General features: G+C 32.5%; 1 protein-coding gene across 3 annotated transcripts in view; it reads left to right on the top strand.

Moving 5' to 3' along the window:
- Positions 1–23,641, top strand: part of LOC145243670 (uncharacterized) — a 41,053-nt gene that overhangs the window by 11,040 nt on the left and 6,372 nt on the right. For all 3 annotated transcript variants that reach the window (XM_080106718.1, XM_080106719.1, XM_080106717.1), the window contains one exon: positions 7,871–10,121. In XM_080106718.1, the coding sequence (XP_079962844.1) occupies positions 7,871–10,121 (2,251 nt within the window). The remainder of the gene's footprint in view (positions 1–7,870; positions 10,122–23,641) is intronic.

Raw genomic sequence — 23,641 nt, 5'->3', positions numbered from 1 at the left:
CGAAGAAAATTTTTTTCAAAATTTTCCAAACTTGTCATGTTGAAATCTTTTTTTTAACCCCACAAAAAAATGAGCGGTCAAATATATTTCGGACAGCCGAAACTATTAAAATTGACATTCCTTCTGGCTAGTTTCCAAATTTCATTAAAAAAATTCCTACTACAAACACGGTATGGACATTTATAAATGGGGGGGGGCGTTACAAAATCTTATTGAAAACACCGTTTTATGATGGTAACATTTTTATCACTTTATTTGCTTAAAACTTTTTAAAAATATAATGTACATTATTATTTATTAATTCATTTGAAAGTATATTCATTTCCGAACAAAACGATGGTATTTTGAAAACTTAAAGTGGTTTGGTTTGTAAAATATAACTATTTTAACAGAAGCCTCTTTAAATCTGTGATTATCCAAAGCATTTTATTGTCCATGTGTATTGCTACTTTATTATAAACATAAATATCATTGGTAATCAACGTAACATCAAATTCCTTTTTTCTAAGCAGTTAACTACTAAGTAAAAGAAAAAAAAAAATACTCGAGCTGAGATTGAAACCAAGACCTAAAGACAGTCAATCAAGTACTATAACCATTACACCAGCTTGACACAGCCTTCACAAAGTGTTTTCAAACCTTATTAACATGAAAAGGCTGTCATATTTCACGATTGTGCATGTGCACTCGTGAAACAGTTGAAAGTCCGACAACTCCCATGTGCCAATTTTTCAAATTTGACCCCTTAGCAGCCGTTTTTCCAGATGAAAACCGATTAGTTTTCCACATGTCTGATTAATCCTATATACCAAATTTCAAGTCTGTAGATTAAAAATTTGAGTATATAGGTTGAGAAATGTCCTATCACACACTCCTTCTCAATTTTATAGAATACTAGCTGTACCCGGCTCAGTTAATGGCTGAAATCATGTGGTGAATCAAAATTGTGAAATCTGAAATGTTGGGCATATGAAACGAAACATGCATTACGACTATTGTAGAATCGTTCATTTAACTGAAATTTGTATACAAAAAACGAAATAAATCAATATGATTGACTTTTCTTTTCTTTTTTTTTTTTTCTTTTTTTTTTTGCGTAAATCTGAAACTATATTTTTGTGAATAAATGCTATCCATAGAAAAACTAAAAAATTTTAAAATTAAAATGCTATTTCACAAGAAGTTAAATTTAACAAATGAACGAATCTAGTCAAAACTTTTTCATTGCAATGTTTTTGTTCTAATCAACTTCTCGTTAAATGCTGTAAAACAGCTGATTATATTTATTTTATTAGTCGGAAAAACAAAGATTTATGTGAAAAATGGTTGCCTATGTAAGTATCCAGTAGTGACTATTTGGTGGCCATATAGTGACTAAAAACACTATAAACTTAATCAAATAGGTAGAAGAGTAACTTATCTAGCCTTTGATAACATGTATATATTCAAGTTTTTTTTTTTTTTTTTTTAACCACTTCTTTATATGTAATAAATAGTAAAAAAAGATTTACCCCGCCACCCCACCAAAAAAAAAAAGTCGATTTTATTTATTTTATTTTCAAATTCCAGTAAAATGAACGATTCTCTTTCACTAGCCGGAGCGTGTTTCATTTGATCTGTCTGACAATAAAATTAGTTTTTAGTTAAGATGCACGGTAAACCAAACACACACACACACAGGCATACTCATGCGCAAACTATAAGTGTTATGCGCATTGAGAAAAAGTGATGTGCTGAGAGTATTATCTTAACACACAGAAGCAGCAACATGTAAACTACAAAACAAGTATTAGTGATTAGTAGCATATGCACACACGCACAAATACACACACACACGCACAAATACACACACTCATGACTGTAATAATCTAAGCATTTAATTTACTTGAAGTCGTGCAGAATGTCTGTTAGTGATGCCATGTTTTATTTTTAGTAACCATTCATTTATATAGGGAAGAATCGAATTCCAGAATATCCATGTTCAGAGTTCATTCAATCAGAATGGGTGGAATATGACGAGGGAGCTGTTATTATTTATGAAAAGGCAGGTCTCTATGGACGAATTTAATTTTAGTTGACCTTTGACAACTAAATATTTTAATTTACTAGCCAAAGCAATGTAATGCTATTTCACTGTTATGAATAAACCAATAATATTAGGTGATTTTTTTTTTTTTTTAATTTTTGAATTATGAGATAGACAAAATTAAAATGGGGAAATTCAGAAATTTTATTCAGTTTCAATTTTATCAAATATAACTTGAATAAATTGCTTGAATCTTTTTGTTTTTAAATATTACTGCTCTGTTGATGTGTGTGTGTGTGTGTGTGTATATATATATATATATATATATATATATATATATATATATATATACACGAAGGGCGTGCAATAAGTAGTACCCCTAACCCACTTCCCATAGCAGTAGAGCAACGAAACTTGGCACAGTTATTAGTCTTTCTCTACATAGGAACCACCAGAGTTATGCATTTCTCCCATCATTTGATGCAACTTTGGAGACTGCTTTTGTAGAACACCCCAGGTTGGTCCTCCAACCACGACGTGACTTCAGAAATCAAGGCTGCATCATCTGGGAAACGCTTTCCTTTCAAAAACAACTTCATGGCTGGGAAGAGGTGAAAGTCAGAGGGTGCAAGGTCAGGAGAGTAGGGAGGATGGGTGAGGATTTCATAACCACACGCCTGTGCTTCTGATCTGGCGACATGCGAGTTGCGGACCGGAGCGTTGTCCTGCAGGAGGAGGGTACCTTTGCTGATCTTGCCCAACCTCTTGATTTTGATAGCTTCGCTTCATTTCCTAAAAAGTGAAGCATAATAGGCTCCTGTAATTGTGGTATCTTTTGCCAGGAAATCTGTCATCCCTACTCCGTCCTGGTCCCAGAAGACTGTGAGCATGACCTTGCCAGCGGAGGGCTGCACCCTTGCCTTCTTTGGAGGTGGTGAGTTCAAGTGCTTCCATTGCATTGACTGGGCTTTGGTTTCTGGATCATAGTGATGGACCCAGGTTTCATCCTGTGTAATCAGTCTTTTGAAAAACTTTGACTCCTCTTCTTGGCACATCTCCAAATTCATCCTCGAGCACTCGACGCGTTCTCGCTTCTGGAATGGTGTGAGCAACCTGGGAATCCATCTGGCAGACACCTTATGCATATGCAAATTGTCATGAATGATAGTTTCCACAGACCGTGTACTAATCTTGACATCTTGGGCTATTTGGCGAATAGTAATGCGCCGATCTTCCAAAATGGCAGTCTCAACTTGACGGACAGATGCCTCATTAATGGCAGAAGAGGGAGGGGGGCGACCAGGTCTAAGAGCTGTTTCCACAGACTTCCGACCATGTTTGAATTCACGATGCCAGCGTTTTACAAGGTCATATGGTGGGGCATTACACCATAAGTTTCTTTCATTTCATCAAAAGTCTCCTATGGTGTGCGTTCTTTCAAATACAAAAACCAGATCACTGCTCGACATTCAACAGGCTCCATTTCACATATGACTCAGTACACCTGTAAAACAGAAACCACAATTAGTTCAGAGCTGTAATTTGCCACGTAACCCGTAGATATATAAATCATTGCACATGCAAAATTTCAGCTAGATCAGACAACTGGAAGTGGGTCAGGGGCATTACTTATTACACGTCCCTTGTGTGTGTGTGTGTGTGTATATATATATATGTCCTGTCTCATTTTTCAGTTAAAAAAATGAAATATCATCAAATGATTTCAAAAGTACAAAAGTTTTCAATAAAAATCGTCAAAAAAGATTTTTCAATGACTCAGTATTTTGTTAAGAGTTTTCTAAAAAAAAAAAAAAATTTTCTTAAATTAAAACTTAAAAATTACATAATATATAATAAATAAATTCTATTTCCGACTATTTTCACACCTTAGCTTGGCTGAAAAAAAATTGGGGGGATTTTGTCGCCCCTTTATGGCTGTCACCCGGGGCAGACAGCATCCCCTGCTCCCACCCCCTTAGCTACGCTAGTGGGTATGCGCCTCTGAACCCGCAGACTATTTTCGGCCATTTTACAGCTTTCGTTAAGGTACGCTTGAGCGCACACCAAGGCTATTCGTGTGCCATATGTGCGCGCACACGCGTATTAAAGTGACTTATCACATAGGCGTAGAAATCTTTCGTGGACAATTTAAAATTAGATGGAAATAAATTTTTACAACATTTCGGAAAGGCAACTTTTTTTTTTTTTTTTTTGTGGTGAATGTCGATGATACACTACCGCAGGACTTGCCTTTAAAATCTTAATTTTCATAGAATTTCGGATGTGTTATAAACAAATATTACATTCAAAATTGGGACCGGCAAATAGTTTTTAAGATATGAAAGGAAACATCAACACGTGTTTTTCTTTTTTTTTTTTATAAAGTTCATGTGTTTTTGTGTTTTTTTTTTGGGGGGGGGGTTGCTTCATTAGCTGAACATTTTAATAGAATGTAAATTTTTTAAAGAAAAAAAATATTTGAAAATTGACTTACCGCAGTAGTAGGTGTGTCAGAAACTTCATGAAAAATATTGAATAATTCCACCCCCAGTCTTTCTAAGCTTATAACTACTCTAAAAATGTAATTCAAACCCTAATTTTACTTTAAATTAAAGGAGTAGGGACAAAGGTTTCATTAAAAAAAAAAAACAAACAACGTGGTTTTAAAAAAAAAAAAAAAAAGGTTTTAAACTTTGGATTTGCAGGTAAATTTCTAAAAAAAACACTTTTTTTTTAATTTGAATATATTATTTATTGATCTTTTATCTTCAATTTGTGATATATAACACTTTGGTGAGTAAATTATTTACTTTTTAATAGACATTTCAAAATGGGGGGGCGGGCATGAATTAAAAAAAAAAAATCGTTTGTCTAAAATATTATATTCGGTTTATTGGAAAGAGCATAAAATTTCACATTGACCCTGAAAATATCGTAAAAATAGAATCAATAGAAAAATTTGGATAGATTTTTAAAGTTTAAAAATTCAAAAATACTGAACTCGTAAAATTCAACTAATTTCTTTACTGTTTTTTTAAAAATAAAAAAAAATATTTCTATTACTTTTTATACAACTTTATAGTTTATTTTTGAAATATAATCCATAAAGAAAATAAACAACCCACTTTTAAAGAAATTACGAGTTTTTTATATTTTATTCGCAATTTCGTGTTAGGGGTGTCAAAAATTCATACAAAAATTCTTATACACCTACCGTAGTAGTAGCTTAAATTAAATATAAAGCTGTATTTAAGAGATAGCAAAATAATTGTTTTTGTTTTTTTAATTTTCTGAAGACCTTAACCACAAACCACCACTTAGCATGCATAGTTCTAATGTTATTCCAATGATATTCTTTTTGAAACTTCAAAAGAAGCTGACTACTGTCAAAGTTTTGCGCAATAATACCACGTGATCAATTTCATTTAGAGATATTTCTTTCAAAAGCCTTCGTTTAAAAAAGAAAAATACATTGTTCTATTACTGTTTTACTGTTTAAATAATTTGACTTTGCTCGTTTTATTTTAAGAAAATATAAGTTGAAAAGACATTTTTCATTCACTATTAGAAGAGTTGTCGGTAAAAAAAAAAAAAAGTTGCCAAAAAGATAAGCGTTTTTTATTTTTAGTCGCCAACTGGAAAAATCACTCGCAAATGCAGAGCCCTGAAAGGGAAAGCTTATGTTATGTTTGTGTATATGATCCAGTTATGATGGGTGTAAACACATTATCTATTGACAGTGTAGATTTTTTCTCCGGTGTTGACTGGTGGTGGTAGGAGGACTAAATATCTAGAGGGAAAAATAGGAACCCTTCCCTCTAAAAATATTGTGATGGTGTTGCTCAATGTAGCATTTTATTATAACGACTAAACATGTCTAAAATGGCGTTCTAAAGCCACATAAAACAGTGGCTAATAGTCTAGATATATTAAATTTTTATGTGGCATTTGTTGTTGCAAACCTACTATACTTTGATCCAGAGGGGAATTTCTGCAATCATTTTATATTATACTAGTGGGGGTACCCGGCGTTGCCCGAGTGTTTGTTTCCGGGACGGGGGGGGGGTTAAAAAATGTTATGGTAGGTAAGTAGGAAGGATCAAACCCGGAGTCATGACTAAAAGTAGGAAAATAAAGTGTGAAAAAAAAAACAAAAAAAAACATCTGCAACGTTAACAGTTCGGCCACCAAGAAAAGTCCATTCCAGTTGTTTAGGAAAAAAAAAAAAAAAAAAAAAACGACTACGGTAGGTCGGCGCGAACGTGAAAATATAATGTGAATTGTCCAGCACGCTAACCACTACGCCACAGAGCACTGCAGCTTAGTTTAGTGATTTTAAATAACTTCACATGAAAGAACTACGAAGCCAAACCGGTGTTCTCTTCTCAACTGTTCCTTGTGAACGATCCCCAAACGGTGTTAAGTGGTGGCAGGGTGAGGAGGAATTTATTAGAGAAAATATTTTACCACTTCCATTGATCTTAACCGATTTTGGCCGTGACTTCTCAGCAGAAAAAGTATAGAAATCTAAGATTATCGAGGAATTTGAGAAATAATAAGCCTATAACACACCTCAGATATTGTTCTGCTGTTTGTGCATATTATATTTGCATGAAATATCTTGATTTTTAATCCTATTAAGGTCAAAATTTGACGTGGAAAAAATGAGTTCATTTTATTTATATAGAGATAAGAGATAAGGATATATTTCACTGACATTTTTTTTATTTATTTATTTTTATTTCACAAGTTTAGCTGATAGCTCAATACTGTATATATTAGTAGAAATCCAAATATAATTTTAATGAGTTTTTGAAATCTGTTTTTTTAAACCATTTTATTCATACAATTGTTTCTGTATATATATTAAAAAACAAAAATAAAGAAAACAAGCAGCGCATTTGTGTTCCCCTCTGGTGCTGCATGTGAGATGTTGCCACAAAAAATAGTGAAGAAATGATGAATGTGAAAAGTATGAAGGGCCAACATTGCCTTCTTATTTTCGCCAAGTTTAAGAAAAATCTAATGGATGGGGTAAAAAGTTTTTTTTTTTTTTTTTTTTGCAATTTTGGGGCATTTGTGACCCTTTTTGAGCTCCTGGGAATGCCGAATCCCAGTGAAAATGGACAAACAGTGCAGTTTCACGCCTTACGACATGTATATTTGAATTCAGCACCATGGAAAACCACTATATTGACATACATATCAAGTTTTTGAGTAATATGGAAAAAGAGCTTGGGGACACACAGGAAGTTTATTTTGTCTTCATAGATTTGTAGGTGCTCGTTCAGAATAACAAAAGTTAAATTTCAACTAAAAACAAATGTTAATTTTTGTCGTTTCAACTAAAAGCAATGTTATCTGTTTGCCATGTCAGCTGGCATGTAATTATTATACAAAACATACTTTCACAATCCGACATTATTTTTAACTGTAACTTAAGGGAAGTAACTCAGTTTGGAATCAGCTTATTTAAGTATAACTTGCAATATTTTGAAACTATTTTCATTAATAATTAATTTATCTTTTTTTATATCTTACTAATTTCAACATGACAAATAGATAACATTGTAAATGAAATTCAATCCTTCAATTTTCATTATTCTGAAGTGCAGATTTGTATCTGTCTGGGACACGGGGTATAGATCTAGCAGTTTTTTACTTAAAGCTAAATTAGGAGTTTGAAAACTTATTCATTTCTATATCCTCAGTTATATACACCTGTATTTTATTTTCATCTTTTTTTGTAAAGAGATTTTTATAATTATCTGTTAACTGTTTTTTAGACTAGAAACGTATTTAATTTTTTATGTGAAAAAGTTATTTTTTCTTTACTTCTTTCAGGGAAGAAGATGAAGTTTTTGTTGGAGACGTTGGTTTCCTTGAGAAACGCAAGTCTGCTGTAGTGGATGACATGTGCAATGCTAATAGCTTTCAGGAATTAACTGATGAGCAATGGGTCCACATGAAGGAGAATGCCGACCTGATGGTCTTCCACCTTTGGAGATCCAAACTTGAGAATTTCGACAACACCCTTGCAGCAGTTGCTGTTACAAAAATGGAACCCAATGTTAAGGACCAGAATTCTCCTGTTAAATCCAAGCGTAAAATGATTTCTGGTTCTCCTTATAAAGCTCCTCCCTTACAGGATATAACCAACAGAAGCGTCGTGAAACCCTCTCCTCTCAGCATCCAGAAACTTGCCACTTCGTCCAAGTTGAATATCTCTACTGACTTTGCTATTTATGACCAATTTGATTTGCTAAACCCGATGCGGCTAAATTTCGATGATGTTGAACACTCGCCAAAGAAAAGCCAATGCCTCAACCCATATTTTAATTGTGAAAATTCTCCCCTTATCACAGATGAGGCAGGCAACGATCTCCTATTGTTGTCCAGTCCAACTTTAAAGCAGGTCTCTGCCGTGAGGAATTCTCTTAGTCATACAAATCGGTCGAGTTTAGATGCAATGAAGTCGAGGCTCAGGACGAAGACATATAAATTGGACGAAGGTAAAAGCATCCTTCCTTCGCCATTAAGGCCCAATATCTCCAGCTGCAATGCAAAAGAAAGCCAGACGTTTATCCCAAACCACAGTAAATCGCTGCACAGTGAAGCTGAACCAAAACCTCCACGAAAAAGCCTCCTCAACGTGTCATTTACGATTGACAAAGATGCTGAAATGTTGTTAAGAATGGATAGTCCAGTGACAAAAACTTGTGAAAATGTAAACGCCTCGCAAGAACCAACGCTGAATGAATCCTTTACAATCAATAAATCTTATGTATGTGATTCTACAGGAGGGAAACCATCCCTGAATTCGTCGTTTACCATAAACAAGTCTATCGTCAGGGATTCTCTGAACGCAAGGTCAACTTCAGATAAATCTTTTTCTTTCAATGATTCTTTGTCCGCTCGCAATTCCATGAATGGGAAGAGTGCTTTAAATTTGTCATCGACCATAAATAAATCTGTCAAACGGGAATCGTTGAATGAGAAGACAATTTTAAATGAATCTTTTACGATAGACAAATCCAATCTTGATGAATCTGTGAATAAAAAGCCATCAGCTCTCAAAGTGGGGTCTTTTGTTATTGATGAAACTTTGTCTGTGAAAGAGGCAAAGAAAACACCAATTCTGAATGAATCTTTTACTATAAATGATTTCGAGGAAGAAATAATTCCTACAAAAAAGCCAATTTTGAATGAATCTTTTATTATGCATGAATCCCAGAATAATGAAGTAATTACTAAAACTCCCATTCTGAATGAATCTTTTACTATAAATGATTCCGAAGGAGTAATTCCTACAAAAAAGCCAATTCTGAATGAATCCTTTATTATGAATGAATCCCAGAATAAAGAAGTAATTACTAGAACTCCCATTCTGAATGAATCTTTTACTATGAAGGAATCCCAGAACGAAGAAGTCTCGTGTACTAAAAAGTCAATTCTGAATAAATCCTTAACATTGGAAGATCCACAAATGGTGGAAGTAGTTCCTATGAAAAATCATGTCCTGAATGAATCTTTTAGTCTTGAGAAATCTTCCGTAGATGCACCTGTCGCATGTGATGCGTATCCTTTTGCCGGTAAGACTTCAACTCCAATCAGAGAAAACACTTTGAAAAAGAAATTGCCACCAGATGAAAAAGCAAATTCTTTAAAATCCTTGTACAATAAATCCACAATCAGTGACAAATCTTACAACAGTTTCCAAAAGGATCCCGGTTCTCGAAAAAGAGCCCTGGCATCTGTAATTAAAGCCCCCACTCAACAAGTATCTGAACCGCCAAACAAAACTTCTGTGGTCAATAGCATCCAGCAGAACAAGAGTCGAATGCCTGCCATAAAATCAAGCATTGTACCAAAAGTTTCTGTTTCACGTCTTCAACCGGTCAACTTTACTTTAAAGAATCCAAATTTGAATTTTAATGCATCAACACCAGCACTACAGAAGGATAATCATGGCATGGTTAAATTTCAGGAGAAATCCGTGGCCCCTGTTAAAGCATTGAAGAGCAGCCTTATGGTGCCAACCAAACTCACTCGGAAGTCGCTTAAAGTTTCACCACAGAAAACAATTCCTAAAAAGGTCAGTTTTTATTTAAATTTACAAATTGTGTTTTTATGATTTTTTTTTTTTTTTTTTTTTTTTTTTTTTTTAAGAATCCTAGCGATTTAGACATTTTAAAATAAAAATTATTACTGCTAAATGATATTATAATTGGTGTATAGTTAGAACTAAACCTATTTTGAAAAATAAAATACAGAAAAATCTTTTTACAACTTTATCATGTACATACCCATCACAGAACAAAGATGTCATATTCCAAAAATCGCTTAAATTGATGAATTGATTTTTAGTTAAAGCAAATTTTGTGACTAAGCCAAAAAGGACTCGCGCGTCTCCATAAAAAAAAAAAAAAAAAAAAAAGCAAATAAGTCTGCACTAATTCAGACTTGAAAGATCAGCCTTGTAATGCCAAAAAATTCACATTAATAGTTAAAAATCATAAATTTGGATTTTCTTAGTGTAAAAAAACTGCTTGATCAATTTACATGATTTTTGGAATATGACCTCTTAGTTTCATAACTCGTAGGTACATCATAAAGATTTTTCTGTAATTTACATAAGTTTTATGCACTATAAGCAGGAGAATGTAGTGTTCCTCATTTAACCCCAGGCAACAGTTTTCCTGCTAATAAAAAAGGAATGTAGTCAAACATAGTGGATATTAGCTAGTTAACATCAAAGTGTAGGTTCTGGCACCACTCCTTTCCTTGAATTATTTAACTTTGATCCACACCTTGTAATGCTGAGTTTAGCAAAACAGCCATTAAGTACTTATTTTTTTAAGGTCTTTTGTATTGTATTTCTGCCATGCTTAAAAGAATGACAACACACAGCTATATAAAAATATGGCAATATATCTTTATTGTTGGTGACAGTTATGGATGGTTGGTTGTTAAGAGGGAGATGCAAGCATGTCGCCTCCAAACTGTTAACCAATCCCAGTATCTTTTTTGGTTATTATTAGTGATGGGACGATTCCAATATATTTCCCGATTCTGTACGAAATTCCTGGTTTCAATTCCTTATAAATCTCTAAATATTTAACTATAGAGTTGTTAATTTCTCTTGATTACCATAAAAACACGTTAAATGTGCAGATATTTTCTCAAACATAAAAAATACACTTGTGTGAGATAATCTGTTGATTCTAGTATCACTGGTAATTTAGAATCAATATTTTATTTATTTATTTTTATTTTTTTATTAGTATCATCATTGGAAGATTTTGTTTTTAAACAAAATCAAATTAAAAAAAGATGATTGACAGAATCGTTTTTGGTATTGAAAAATAAACACAAATTTTACAGATTTCGATACTCCAAAAAGTTCCGATTCTGATTAATCATCCCAACACTAGTTATAATATAACCATTTGTGACCACCTGAAATGCTCCCTTGGGTGGTATTGTCACTAGCTACATCCCAAGAGTGTTAAATTGACTATTATGGTTTCACTGAATTGATCTGATTTTAGACTTGATTACGCCTGTTTAACCTTTTGTCGAATTTCTCTGTATACACAATCTAGATATTTAACAGTATGGATTGAACCCTAGTTTCTTGATTCATTAACTAACATTCTTACCGTGATGCCAAATAGGCCATTCTGCTAATAAGAAATAGTATTAATGTAGAAAGCTCATCTCTGCTCTATTATACCCATCAGTTAAAAAGTCAATCAGTTGACTTGATCTTTATTTGAATAAATATAAAATATTAATATTTTTAAAAATATTTCTGGGATACGATTGCATAATTTACATTCTGCTTGTTCTTCTCTCTGTTACTATTTATTTTTTTAACATATGTTTTGGCTTATGTGTCATCTGATCTTTTTTTTGAATTTACACTTGTGTGAATCTTGTGTACACTAAGGTTTCCTTATAAATTTGAACGTGTTATTTTTACCATAATTTTTTTTTTTTTTTTAAATCATGGTCATCCATAATGTGACGTTTGCATGGAGTAAGCATCTCAAATATTTGACGCACAGACATGTGACTCTTTGCAAACACACTTCTGAAGTGCATAAATACTGCAATTTGTCATTTAACGGACAAAGTTGCAATTTTTATAATTAAAATTTGTGGATGTGAGGTGCCCGTTTTTAATGAAATTCCACAATTCTTGTCCAAAATTCCCTTTCATATTAAAAAAAAAATAAAATAAAGGAGAATTTGTATGATGTACATACCTGTGATGAAACAAAAATATATTCCAAAAATCATGTAAATTGACCAAGTAGTTTTAGGAGTTGGGGGGGGGGGGGCTCTGCCCTGTCCGGTCATAAAATATGCTTAAATATATTTTAATTCATGCATATATATATATATATTACTGATTTCAAAAGTTAAAAAAAAAAGTGACTTGAGTGTCATCAGCTAGAATTGAAAGCAAAACATTTAGCTCTCTAGCCATGTTTCCTACTGTTTGAGTTACTGACAGATAAAGATTTAGAACTAAATGACTTCAAGCTATGAATGAATTTGTGCATGTGCAAAAGTAATAGAAATGTCGGCAAGTTGAAATGAACATTTTGCATTTCAACTTGCTGACATATTGAACGTTATTCATCCATCCAAAAATTTACTCGTTATAAATTGTCCTTTGTGTATGATTACTATTTCCTGTTAATTTCAGTGTTATGTGACCAATAGTTTTAACAGTTTATCGGTTAAATATTTACACCCACCATACACACATACATAAATCTATTTGATGAGAAAATAAATGTTTGAGTATCTGAGAAGTGACTGTGATGCCTATGAAAAATTCAACAAACAAGGGCGATAACTCAAATTTGTAATACCTATAATATCACAGGATACACACATCATATAGATTTTTTTTTATTTTTGTTTTTCAAATAGGGGAAATTCTGGCCCAAGAATCTATTCTAGTTTTTTGAATTGAGAAAAGGCAGAATTCTTCTGCTTTTTTTTTTTTTTCTGCTTTGATTCTATTCTCCTTTGTCTTTCTTTTTCTGTTCTGTCGTATTATCTTATTTCATTTCCTCCTCTCTGGAAATGTTAATTTTGCCATACTTCAAACAATTCATGTTGTATAGAGATGGGGTCATATAACGAGAGATGACGGGGACATATAACAGGTACATGTAATACAGGATTGACGATGATGAGAAAGACGTGAGAGATGATGATGGGAATTCATTATTGAATGAATGTGTATTTCTGTTCTTTTGCATCAGACTGGTGAATCATTACTTATGATGGAGGAGGGGGACACATTACTTGGATGGGTTTTATACAAAGTTCATATAAGGATGATTAACACATTACCTTCAATTGTTGAATGACGACACGAAGACAAACAGTTACAAAAATCGATGGTGATTCTTTATTTCATTTGACCGGTCAAAATGATGACATCAGGAATTCAAATTCGGGATCTACATAGTTTAATATTCTTTCCTTCGCTTCCAAGAACCCTAACTCCAACTCTCTCTCTCTGACTAGCAGACTCGACTGTTCTGCTTCAACTGCCCAACTGCCGACTGCCTTGATCTGACTAAAACTAGCTCCTATATTAAGAATTCCCTTTTTGTCTATGACGTCAGATGTGTGGTTCCAAAATATGACCAACTCACGTGGCTAAGCACCGTCTCCAAAACACACTTCTGCAAACAAAGAATTCTCAACTAACCTATTTTTTCAATATATTTTTAATTTGTATTGTTCATTCTTTTTAGCTGACCTTTTTAATTCAGTTTTCATAAAAGAATGAACAATTAATTCTTTTCACAATGCAAACAATATTTATTTTATATGGAATTTAAAAATAACGAAATTCTAACATTCCATTTCTAAATCTATTTCTGAACCTTGCTTACAAGGTTCGAGTCTCGGCTTATCCTAATCTCATTTTCCACTTACCTAATGTTCTTATTTACAGGAAAAGGTGACAGCTCTTTTTCTTGTAACGTTCATGATGACAAGGTTTTCTTTTTTTTATCAAAGTTACATTCCCTCTCCTACACACATTTTGGTTCTTTCTCTTTTTTAATTTTATTACACACAAACCCTTTGAACATAAAAAGCTAACTTTTAACAAATTTAAAAGCAAAATTGAAGTTAAAACATTAATCAATACTTTTAGTATGAAAAAAAAAAAGGGTATTGTATATTAATAATGTTTGCTACGGAAGCAAAATATTTTTTAGAATTTAGAGTGGGAAATCAGGTTTTCATATGAATATAATCTCTATATAAATAAAATGAACTCATTTTTTCCCGTCTGATTTTGACATTAATAGGATTAAAAATCAAGATATTTCATGCAAATATAATATACACAAACGGCAGAACAATATCTGAGGTGTGTTATAGGCTTATTATTTCTCAAATTCCTCGATAATCTTAGATTTCTATACTTTTTCTGCTGAGAAGTCACGGCCAAAATCGGTTAAGATCAATGGAAGTGGTAAAATATTTTCTCTCTAATAAATTCCTCCTCCCCCTGCCACCACTTAACACCGTTCGGGGATCGTTCACAAGGAACAGTTGAGAAGAGAACACCGGTTTGGCTTCGTAGTTCTTTCATGTGAAGTTATTTAAAATCACTAAACTAAGCTGCAGTGCTCTGTGGCGTAGTGGTTAGCGTGCTGGACAATTCACATTATATTTTCACGTTCGCGCCAACCTACCGTAGTCGTTTTTTTTTTTTTTTTTCCTAAACAACTGGAATGGACTTTTCTTGGTGGCCAAACTGTTAACGTTGCAGATGGTTTTTTTTTTTTTTTTTTTTTTCACACTTTATTTTCCTACTTTTACTCATGACTCCGGGTTTGATCCTTCCTACTTACCTACCATAACATTTTTTGAAACTCCGTCCCGGAAACAAACACTCGGGCAATGCCGGGTACCCCCGCTAGTGTAAAATAATGGCCAATTTCTGAGCCATTCTAGCCTTTTAGGGCAGTTAACCATAATTTTTTTGGCTATGGGAGATAAATACTGTGCATTTGAATTTTTTTTTTTTTTTTAGTTGGGATTACTCTTAAACAATTACATGTAATAGTACATTTTTTCTTGTGTAGACTTGCTACTCGGGTGATAAGGTTAAGGGAGGGTTAGAAAGTTTATCTCAATTTAATTTCATTGGACATTTATATCGGTGAACTTTTCTAATATATTTTTAATCCTTTGCAAGTTTAGTTTTGTCTGCTGTTTACCATTTTTCTTGTAATTTTTTTTTATATTATAAACTGTTTTGGCTATTCCTAGGACTGACTAGAGATTCTTTGTCAATTCCTTGTCTTGACTCTGTAAATACTGAAATCCTCTGAATACTTACATGTCCCTCAGTGGGCTTTTAGTTTGATGTGCTTGGTGTAAAGTGTGACATTAGCATTCTTATAAAATGTTGCAATTAGATCTCCACACATGCACACACTAAACAATAGTTTGACTGAATAGCTCTCAAATGTCTTAAATGTATTGTACAAGGTGTCCAAAGAGTCACTGAAGCATTTTGAACTTTGATTCTTTATTTTTTATATCTTTCTGTAATGGTAACACAATCTAAGACATTAGGAAATTAAAAAAAAAAAAAAAGAAAATGGAAAATTCAAACCATCTTTATTTATGAAAAATGTCTTAAATATTGCCCATTTTCAGCTTCATATATTATCTCTCGCTATGGCAATGTCAAATGGTCACCACATTCCCCAGACTTGACTAGCCCGACTTTTTCTTGTGGGGGGTATCTTAAAGAAAGAGTATGTTAACAAACCCAAAACCCTGCAAGAATTAAAGGAAAACATTAGGAACAGAATAAGGGAGCTAAATCGCAATCCAGAAATTCTGCAATCTGTCACGAATAATGTTTTGGAAAGAGTACAAATATGGGAAGCTGAAAATGGGCAACATTTAAGACATTATTTTTCATGACTAAAAATTGTTTGAATTTTGCTTTTTCTTTTTTTTTTTTTTTTTTTTTTTTCTTCTTAATTTCCCAATGTCTTAGTCAAATTGTGTTAAAATTACAGAAAAATATCAAAAATAAAGAATCTATTTAAGTTAAAAACTCTTCAGTGACTTTTTGGACACCTGGTATTTGTTTTTGTTTATTTCCTTCGTTTTGTTACTAGGAATTGATTGAACTCTTGACCAGGATAAGTTCAACAATCTGAAATCTATAAATGCATTTTTTCTTTTTTCTTTTTTTTTTTTTAACTACATGTGTTTTGGACTGTTCTTCCCATCCTTGTTGCAAGTTTAATTCTTTGTGAAAGAACTTAAGAACAACTGATACTTGATATAAAAAAAATATTTTATAGGCGGGTCATCAAGTGGTTTGAATATAGCGCCCAGTTTGGAATTCCTCAAAGTTACAAACTCGGGCGGCTAAAAAAGTTAAAGAGAATAGACAGACAAAATAGTAACATAATCAAGATGAGGATAGCATTCCATGAGTAATATTTATTAGGTTGGTGCAAAAATGTTTTATATATATATATATATATAGTTGAACGTCAAAAAACATTTTTACACCAACCTAATATTTACTGGATTGACTGTCGTTTTGAGTGGGTGGTATGTTAAGAATTTTCAACCCTCTCAACTGTCAATCTATCAATTTCATTAACCTTTATTCTTGAGTGTTTTTTAACCTTGATAAGTGATGACTCTATAGTAAAAAAAAAAAATCAGAAAAACCACACATCTTTGAGATCCATGTGCTCGCTCAACAGCAATCACCAACCCCAATATTGTTTTCTGCGATTTCTTTTCTTTCATCTTCTGTCCTGGTCATGTTGTCATCTCTCACATTGGTGGCTGCCAAAGGGTGCACAGTGGCTCAAAAATATAAAAAACTAGCAGAGCACCCAATTGTAAAATAATATAATGGCGCAAAAAAAAAAAAAGTCCACACTTGTCATTTTTTTCCAGAACCATAGATTTAAGCTAAATTGAATGTAACTGTTTAAACAACCTCTGCCTCATTTGATTCGCCTTTTATTCCTCTATAACTTTGCCTGTTCATATTTGTAGAAGACTAGGATATATAAATTCTAATCCTGTTACAAAAGAATAATGAAACGAATGGAATTGAAGGAAACAAAAACTCAATTGATGGATAAGATAAACATTGTTTATTTACTGTTGAAAGAATTAATGTTTTAGATATAACATGTGTTCATGTCCGCACGGGTGTAACCATCGTTCGTTGCGAGACTGGTGTTGTAGAAAGAAAAGGAAATGTGTGTTCATCTCAAGTTCGGGTCACCATCGTTTGTTCGCGCGTGGGAAAAGAAGTGAGTAATGTAATAGAACGAGAAATGGCAGTCCATCGTGTAGACAAAGAAAAGGATAGATGATTGACGTCAGTTAGCAGTCAGTTACGCGAAGGTGTTCTCAGGGACCAGTAGTAGATAAAGAGTGTGAATGTGTACGTACTAGTGGTGGGACGATGAATCGGAATCGTTAATCGTAAGAATCGTGTATTTTGGGAGGAATCGGAATCGCATCGTTAAAAAATACCTTAATTTTCCGATTCCTTCATTACGATTCTTTCTGATGTTGAAAAAAAGAAAACAATTTCCTGATATTTCTAACTGCAAAAGAGAAATGTAGCATGTTATAAAAAGAAACCAAAGAAATTCATTATTAACAGGGCAATGCTTAGTGCCCCCTCCCTTACAAGGTTCATTCATTCAGATCTATTGTGATCAAAACTATAAAGGAGTTAACTTGAAAAGAAGTATGCAGGGCTCTACATTGCGAGTAAAAATAAAAAAAAAACGCTTATCTTTTTGGCCACTGTTTTTTTTACTGACAAATCTTCTAATAGTGAATGAAAATGCTTTTTCAACTTATATTTTCTTAAAACGAGCAAAGTCAAATTATTTAAACAGAAAAAGGTTTAATAGAACAATATACTTTTTTTTTCTTTTTTTAAAAGAAGGCTTTTGAAAGAAATATCTCTAAAATGAAATTGATCATGTTGTATTATTTCGCAAAATTTTGACAGTAGTCGGCTTCTTTTGAAGTTTCAAAAAAACCAACCCCATACCTATCTCTTCCAAACCTAAAGTTATTAAATAACCCCTTCGTTAATTTAAGGGTAATTAATTCAATTGTCAAGTTGTTTTTTTTTAAATTTCATTGAAATAAAATCCATTTTTTAAATTTTTTTCTCCAGAAAGATAAAACCCTGAATTTCATTATATTAAAAGCAGAATAATATAATCTTTTTTCTAGAATTTTAAATTGAAAATTTTTAAAAAAGTGTTTGACACAGTTTTTTGCTGAACAAAAAAGAAATTAATATATAAAATAAAAGGTGTTGTAATCAATAAATTTTTGTCTAAATAATATTTACGATTAATTAAATAATTTCATTTTAAAAAGTATTTATAAATATAATTTTACTTATAGTTTAGCAATATTGAACCGCATCAACCATGTGTGAATTGAACACAGTCAACCAAAAAAAAAAAAAAATTCAAAAGAAAATGCATACATTGGTTTCAAAAATTAAATTCTATAAGTTTTTTTTTTTTTTTGTTAACTACTGGTTTGTACAATTTACCGCTCCATCCCTTTATATTTTTTTCTTTTTGTCTTTTTTAGCGGATTATTTTCAATTAATTATCCAAATAAGTGACTGGCTTTAAAACAAAATTTAATAGTAATTTATTTGTTTACAGATAAATTGAATTTTCTAATATGGCCTCAAAGTCCAAAAAAAGTCTTGCATGGAAACTTTTTGAAGTTGATGAAGATCATGAGTTGAAAGCCATTTGCAAAGTCTGTCAAATTAAAATATCGCGAGGAACAAAACCATCTAACATGACCACAACCAACATGTTAAAACATTTAACTATGAAGCATCGAAATGAATTGGAGGAGCAAAATAAAAAAGAAAAGGAACAAAAAATTACCAACTAGTCACTCAGAGCAGTTTTATTAGTGAGGGTCGAAATCGCAGTGTCTTTTTTTTTTTTTGCCTAAGTCACCAATTTTTTTAACCTTCCTTAACTTCAAAGAGTAAATACAATATATACAACTAAAAAAATAATTTTTAAAAATGCTGATTCTATTCATGAAAAATTCTTTTAACTAGAAATTAAAACTTAGGTAAAGATAGCTGACTGACAGCAACAGGAGCACTGGTTAACTACTGAACCACGTGGAAAGGTGTGGGGGAGGAAAAAAGGAAATTAAAGGATGATAATAAATTATGATAACCGTTTTGAAAGGCACTAAACTCCTAAAATTTACTTCTTTAAAATTTTAGGCGGCATTCCCCGGCGATTTTAAAGCACTCTCTCTCCAAAAAAAAAAAAAAAAAGATTAATTTTTAAGTTTGGGAAAGATATATTTATTATAACCGAATTCCTGTATGAAGACTGGATCTACTTTATTGGACGTTAATTTGTGAGATAAGTAATTTTTCAATGTTTAATGTTTTTAAAGTTTCAATTATCAATTAAATTTTTTTAATTGCGTTTTTTTTTTTTTTTTTTTTTTTTTTTCAATTTATTTATAAAAACAAAACAGGGTTTAAAATGTATTTTTCAAGGTAACAAGCTTCGAAATAAGTCTAATTAAAAAAAATCACTTAATTTTTAATTTCGACAACACTGAGAATTTAATTATTAAAAAAATATTGAAACGTGACATTTTTTTTATTTAACATTTCTATTAGTTCAATTAATTTTCTTTCAATAATTCATTTCACTCAACAAACTTCACCATTTTTTGTTTTGTTTTATCTTTTTCTGTAATTTTGGTAACTATTTTTGCTCAATTTTATCTAGTATTTCATTTGTTTTTTATAGTGGTATCATTTTTATATGTGTTCCTTTGATATACCCTATTTCAAAATTAGTTTGGCTAAACTTATTCTTCACGTTAGAAACAATGTGTAAAAGTAATGAAAAAGTAAGAAAAAACAATAGGTGTTAACTACTCTTTGTGAATTATGGAGGTCTGAAGAACTGCCGTCACAAATACAACTATCAATAGCCAAACAAAAAATCGTTTTTGAAATTCCTTTACTTGTAACTTTTCGCTATACCTACCTTTTGGTATAAAACACAAAAACTTTCGATTAATGGTATTTCTCAAATATGGTCGTTAACTTTGGAAGGGTTATTTTGTATCTACAGCGCCATGTCACGTGGTATATTGTTTTTTTCATTATGCACGTTATTTTTTTTATTTAATTCATTAAATCTGTAAATTATGAGGACCAAAATAATGAATCGTGTTAATTTATTCTCTAATTTTCTTGTTTTTGTTCTGTTATATAAATTCTATTTTATTTGTTTTTGCTCTGAAGGATAAATTCTATTTTCTCTGTTTTTTTTCTGTATTCCAATTAAGTGAAATAAATTTTCTCTAAAATAAATTTTGCTAATTTTTCCGTTTAGTTTACTATATAATAATTTTATTTAAACCAAAACACGACGGTGTAGACATAAAATATCTCTTCCAAAGTTAGGGAACATATTTGGGAACTACCGACCATAAGTATAAAACTACCTGGTATATTTCAAAACAATAATTCCTTAGGAATCGGAATCGTACTTGGTATCGGAATCGTTAATCAATATTTTCCTGGAATCGGAATCGTATAAAAATTAGGAATCGTCCCAACATTAGTACGTACAGTCTGTTAGCCTTTTGCCCCACATAGTAGCAAGTGGTGTGAGGCCGCGGTCGGTCCGTAGACCGACCAGCTCGAAAGCTGGGCTTAAAAGGGTTAGAAACGGCTTGTCTCTTCCTTTTATACTTCTTTCTGGTGGTCTTTTGCGCATGTGTGTATTTCCTTAGAAAGGAAGTGACGTTGTCCACCTGTGAGTGTATGTGTGTACGTTAGCGTGTGTGTATATACACGTGAATGTGAGTGTATGTACGCAAACGTGAATATGTGGACGTGGGCGCGTATGTTTATGTGCGCGTATGTATGCGACAAGTAATATAGCTTGAAATGTGAATGCGTGTTTTTGTGTGAGACTTGAAAAAGGCTCGCGCATATTTGACTTTTAATTGAAGTATCTTAGTGCCAATTTAAAAAGTTAACTTTAAATCGAGAAGGCAAAAAAAAAAGACTCCGCAGCAAAAAATGACCTTTAAACCAGCTTAAAATATCCACCTTTTAGGCAACAAAGCATCACTAATCGTAATTGCATTTGTTCCAGGTTATACGGTGTAACCTTTAGTCCATATGCATTGACTGCAAGTGCAAGTGAACTATAGGCCCTAGACCATTGGCACTAATAATGCCCCACACCAAAACTGAACCTCCACCACCTTGCAGTGTTGAAATTGTGCACCTTGGATTAAATTCTTTGTCCTTCCTTTTTCTTTGATTTTCAGGAGCTCATTAATCTCCACTTTTCTGGTTTATCCAATCCAGAAATTGGCCGCAGATTGAAATGTGATGGGGAAAACGGTACGAATGACTGTGCAAAAGCACCAAAACATTGGCAATGTTCGTGATGCCTTTAAATCTGGTTGTCCTAGAGTTACTTATCACAGGGAAGACAATGCTATCAAGATCCGCAGCCTCAGAAACAACAGTGTAATCTTGTTAAAAAGTGCTCTCTTTCTACAGTTAGGAACAGATTGAAGGAATTTAATTTGCGAGGCTGTGTTGCAAGATGTTAGCTAATAATTTCTGTAAAGAACAGAAAGCACTATCTGGACTTTGATTGGTCGAAAGTGATTTTTAGTGACAAAGTTCAATAAGTTAGGCAGTGATAGTAGGCAGTATGTCACTCAAAGGAAGGACAAAGAATTTAATCCAAGGTGCACAATTTCAACTCTGCAAGGTGGTGGAGGTTCAGTTTTGGTGTGAGGCATTATTAGTGCCAATGGTCTAGGGCCTATAGTTCACTTGCAAGATCAAATTAATTTGACCAAGTACATTAATATGTTAACTGAGCATTTTCTACCCTACTTTGGCCGGAATTTGGAGATAATCTCACCTTCATCCAGGATAATGCTCCCATTCACACAGCTGGCAATATCAAGAGGTTCCTTGAAGAGCATGATATTCTATGTTTGGATTGGCCTGCACAATCTCCTATTGAAAACGTATGGCATTACATCAAACAGCTACGCAATGATAAAATTTCAAATCTGGAAGAATTCTGGATGAAAATGAAAGTGGGATGCCCTTTCACCAGAGTATTACTGCAGACTAAAGACATGGCCAAAAGATTGCAGGCGATCAAATTGCAGAAGAACTATTCTACTCAAATATTAACTAGTTTATTGTGTTCCTGTTGTATTAATGTTCTAAAGTTACATTTAAATAACAATTTTCCATTGTGCTGAGTTTCTTTTTGCCTTCTTGATTTGAAGTTAACTTTTTAAATTGACGTGAACATTAGGATATTTCAATTAAGTCAAATATGAACGGGTAAAATTATAGAGGAATAAAAGGCAAATCAAATGAGGTAAGGTTCAGTTAAATTCAATTTAGCTTAAATTTGTGGTTTTTGAAAAAATAACAAATGTGGGCTTTGTTTTTGGCACCACTGTACATTATATTTTAATTCATACAGATTTCTTAATCATTATTATAAAGCCAATTGTCTATTATCAAATATGTAGTAATGATTTCAAAATTTATAAAAAAACTGTCCTGGGTACTATCCGCCAGAATCGAAACCAGAACGTTTAGTGCTCCAGCCATAGTCATTGTTTATCTCTCCAGCGTCGCTACTGAGTTACAGATTGATATGAAAGGCTTAAAAATTTTAACTTTAAGCTATGAATGTTTAATTTTGTGCATGCGCAAAAGTAACAGCAGGAGTAATGTTTTATTCGACTTATCCTGACAAGGTCAACTGTTTTGTTTTTCAACTTTGACCTCTTAGCAGCAATTTTTTTCTGACAAAAAAACAAATCGAAAATGTGTTACAGGTCCAAATACACTATATATCAAATTTCAACTCTGTAGAAAAAATATTCAGAGAAGTTTGGTAGACTTTTTGCACACGCACTGACATGATCACTTTTATATATATAGATTTCTGTGTGCTAGAATTTTTCAGCTTAAATTCTACAAAATTATGCAGAATGTAGAAACTATGCATAAATAGACTTCATTGTAAGAGTGAAATGAAATGAATCATCTAATAAAAAGCAATAAGTAATCAACACCAGTTTCTCAAAGGAATATGCAAATTAGTCGACCCTCATACATCTTCATGATTGAGTATACTAAAAAGTTTGTTTTAATAAATTTTTTTTTTAAATAGAAAAAGTAGGCTTTTAATATCAATGTCAGAACAAGAAAAAAAAAAGCTCAACTTTCTAGGTATATTAGATGAAAGAAAACAAACTCCAACACATTGTGTAAATATCACTCTGGAGGTGTGTGTGTGACACCATCAACCCTCTACATGCTAAGGTCTACATTTACGTTCTATTGAGGCCATGTTCGTCAGTTGCTGTCGGCTTATCTCAATCTTCTAAAACTCTCTTCATCTCGTTCTTACTTTCATAATTCTCCTCAACTTTTGTAAACTGTCACAGAACTCATTGTCATTCTTAAAA

The sequence above is a fragment of the Euprymna scolopes genome, chromosome 22 (assembly GCF_053919585.1).
Source record: "Euprymna scolopes isolate OS-2025 chromosome 22, ASM5391958v1, whole genome shotgun sequence".
NCBI lineage: Eukaryota > Metazoa > Mollusca > Cephalopoda > Sepiida > Sepiolidae > Euprymna > Euprymna scolopes.
This window is presented reverse-complemented; position numbering and strand designations above follow the sequence as displayed.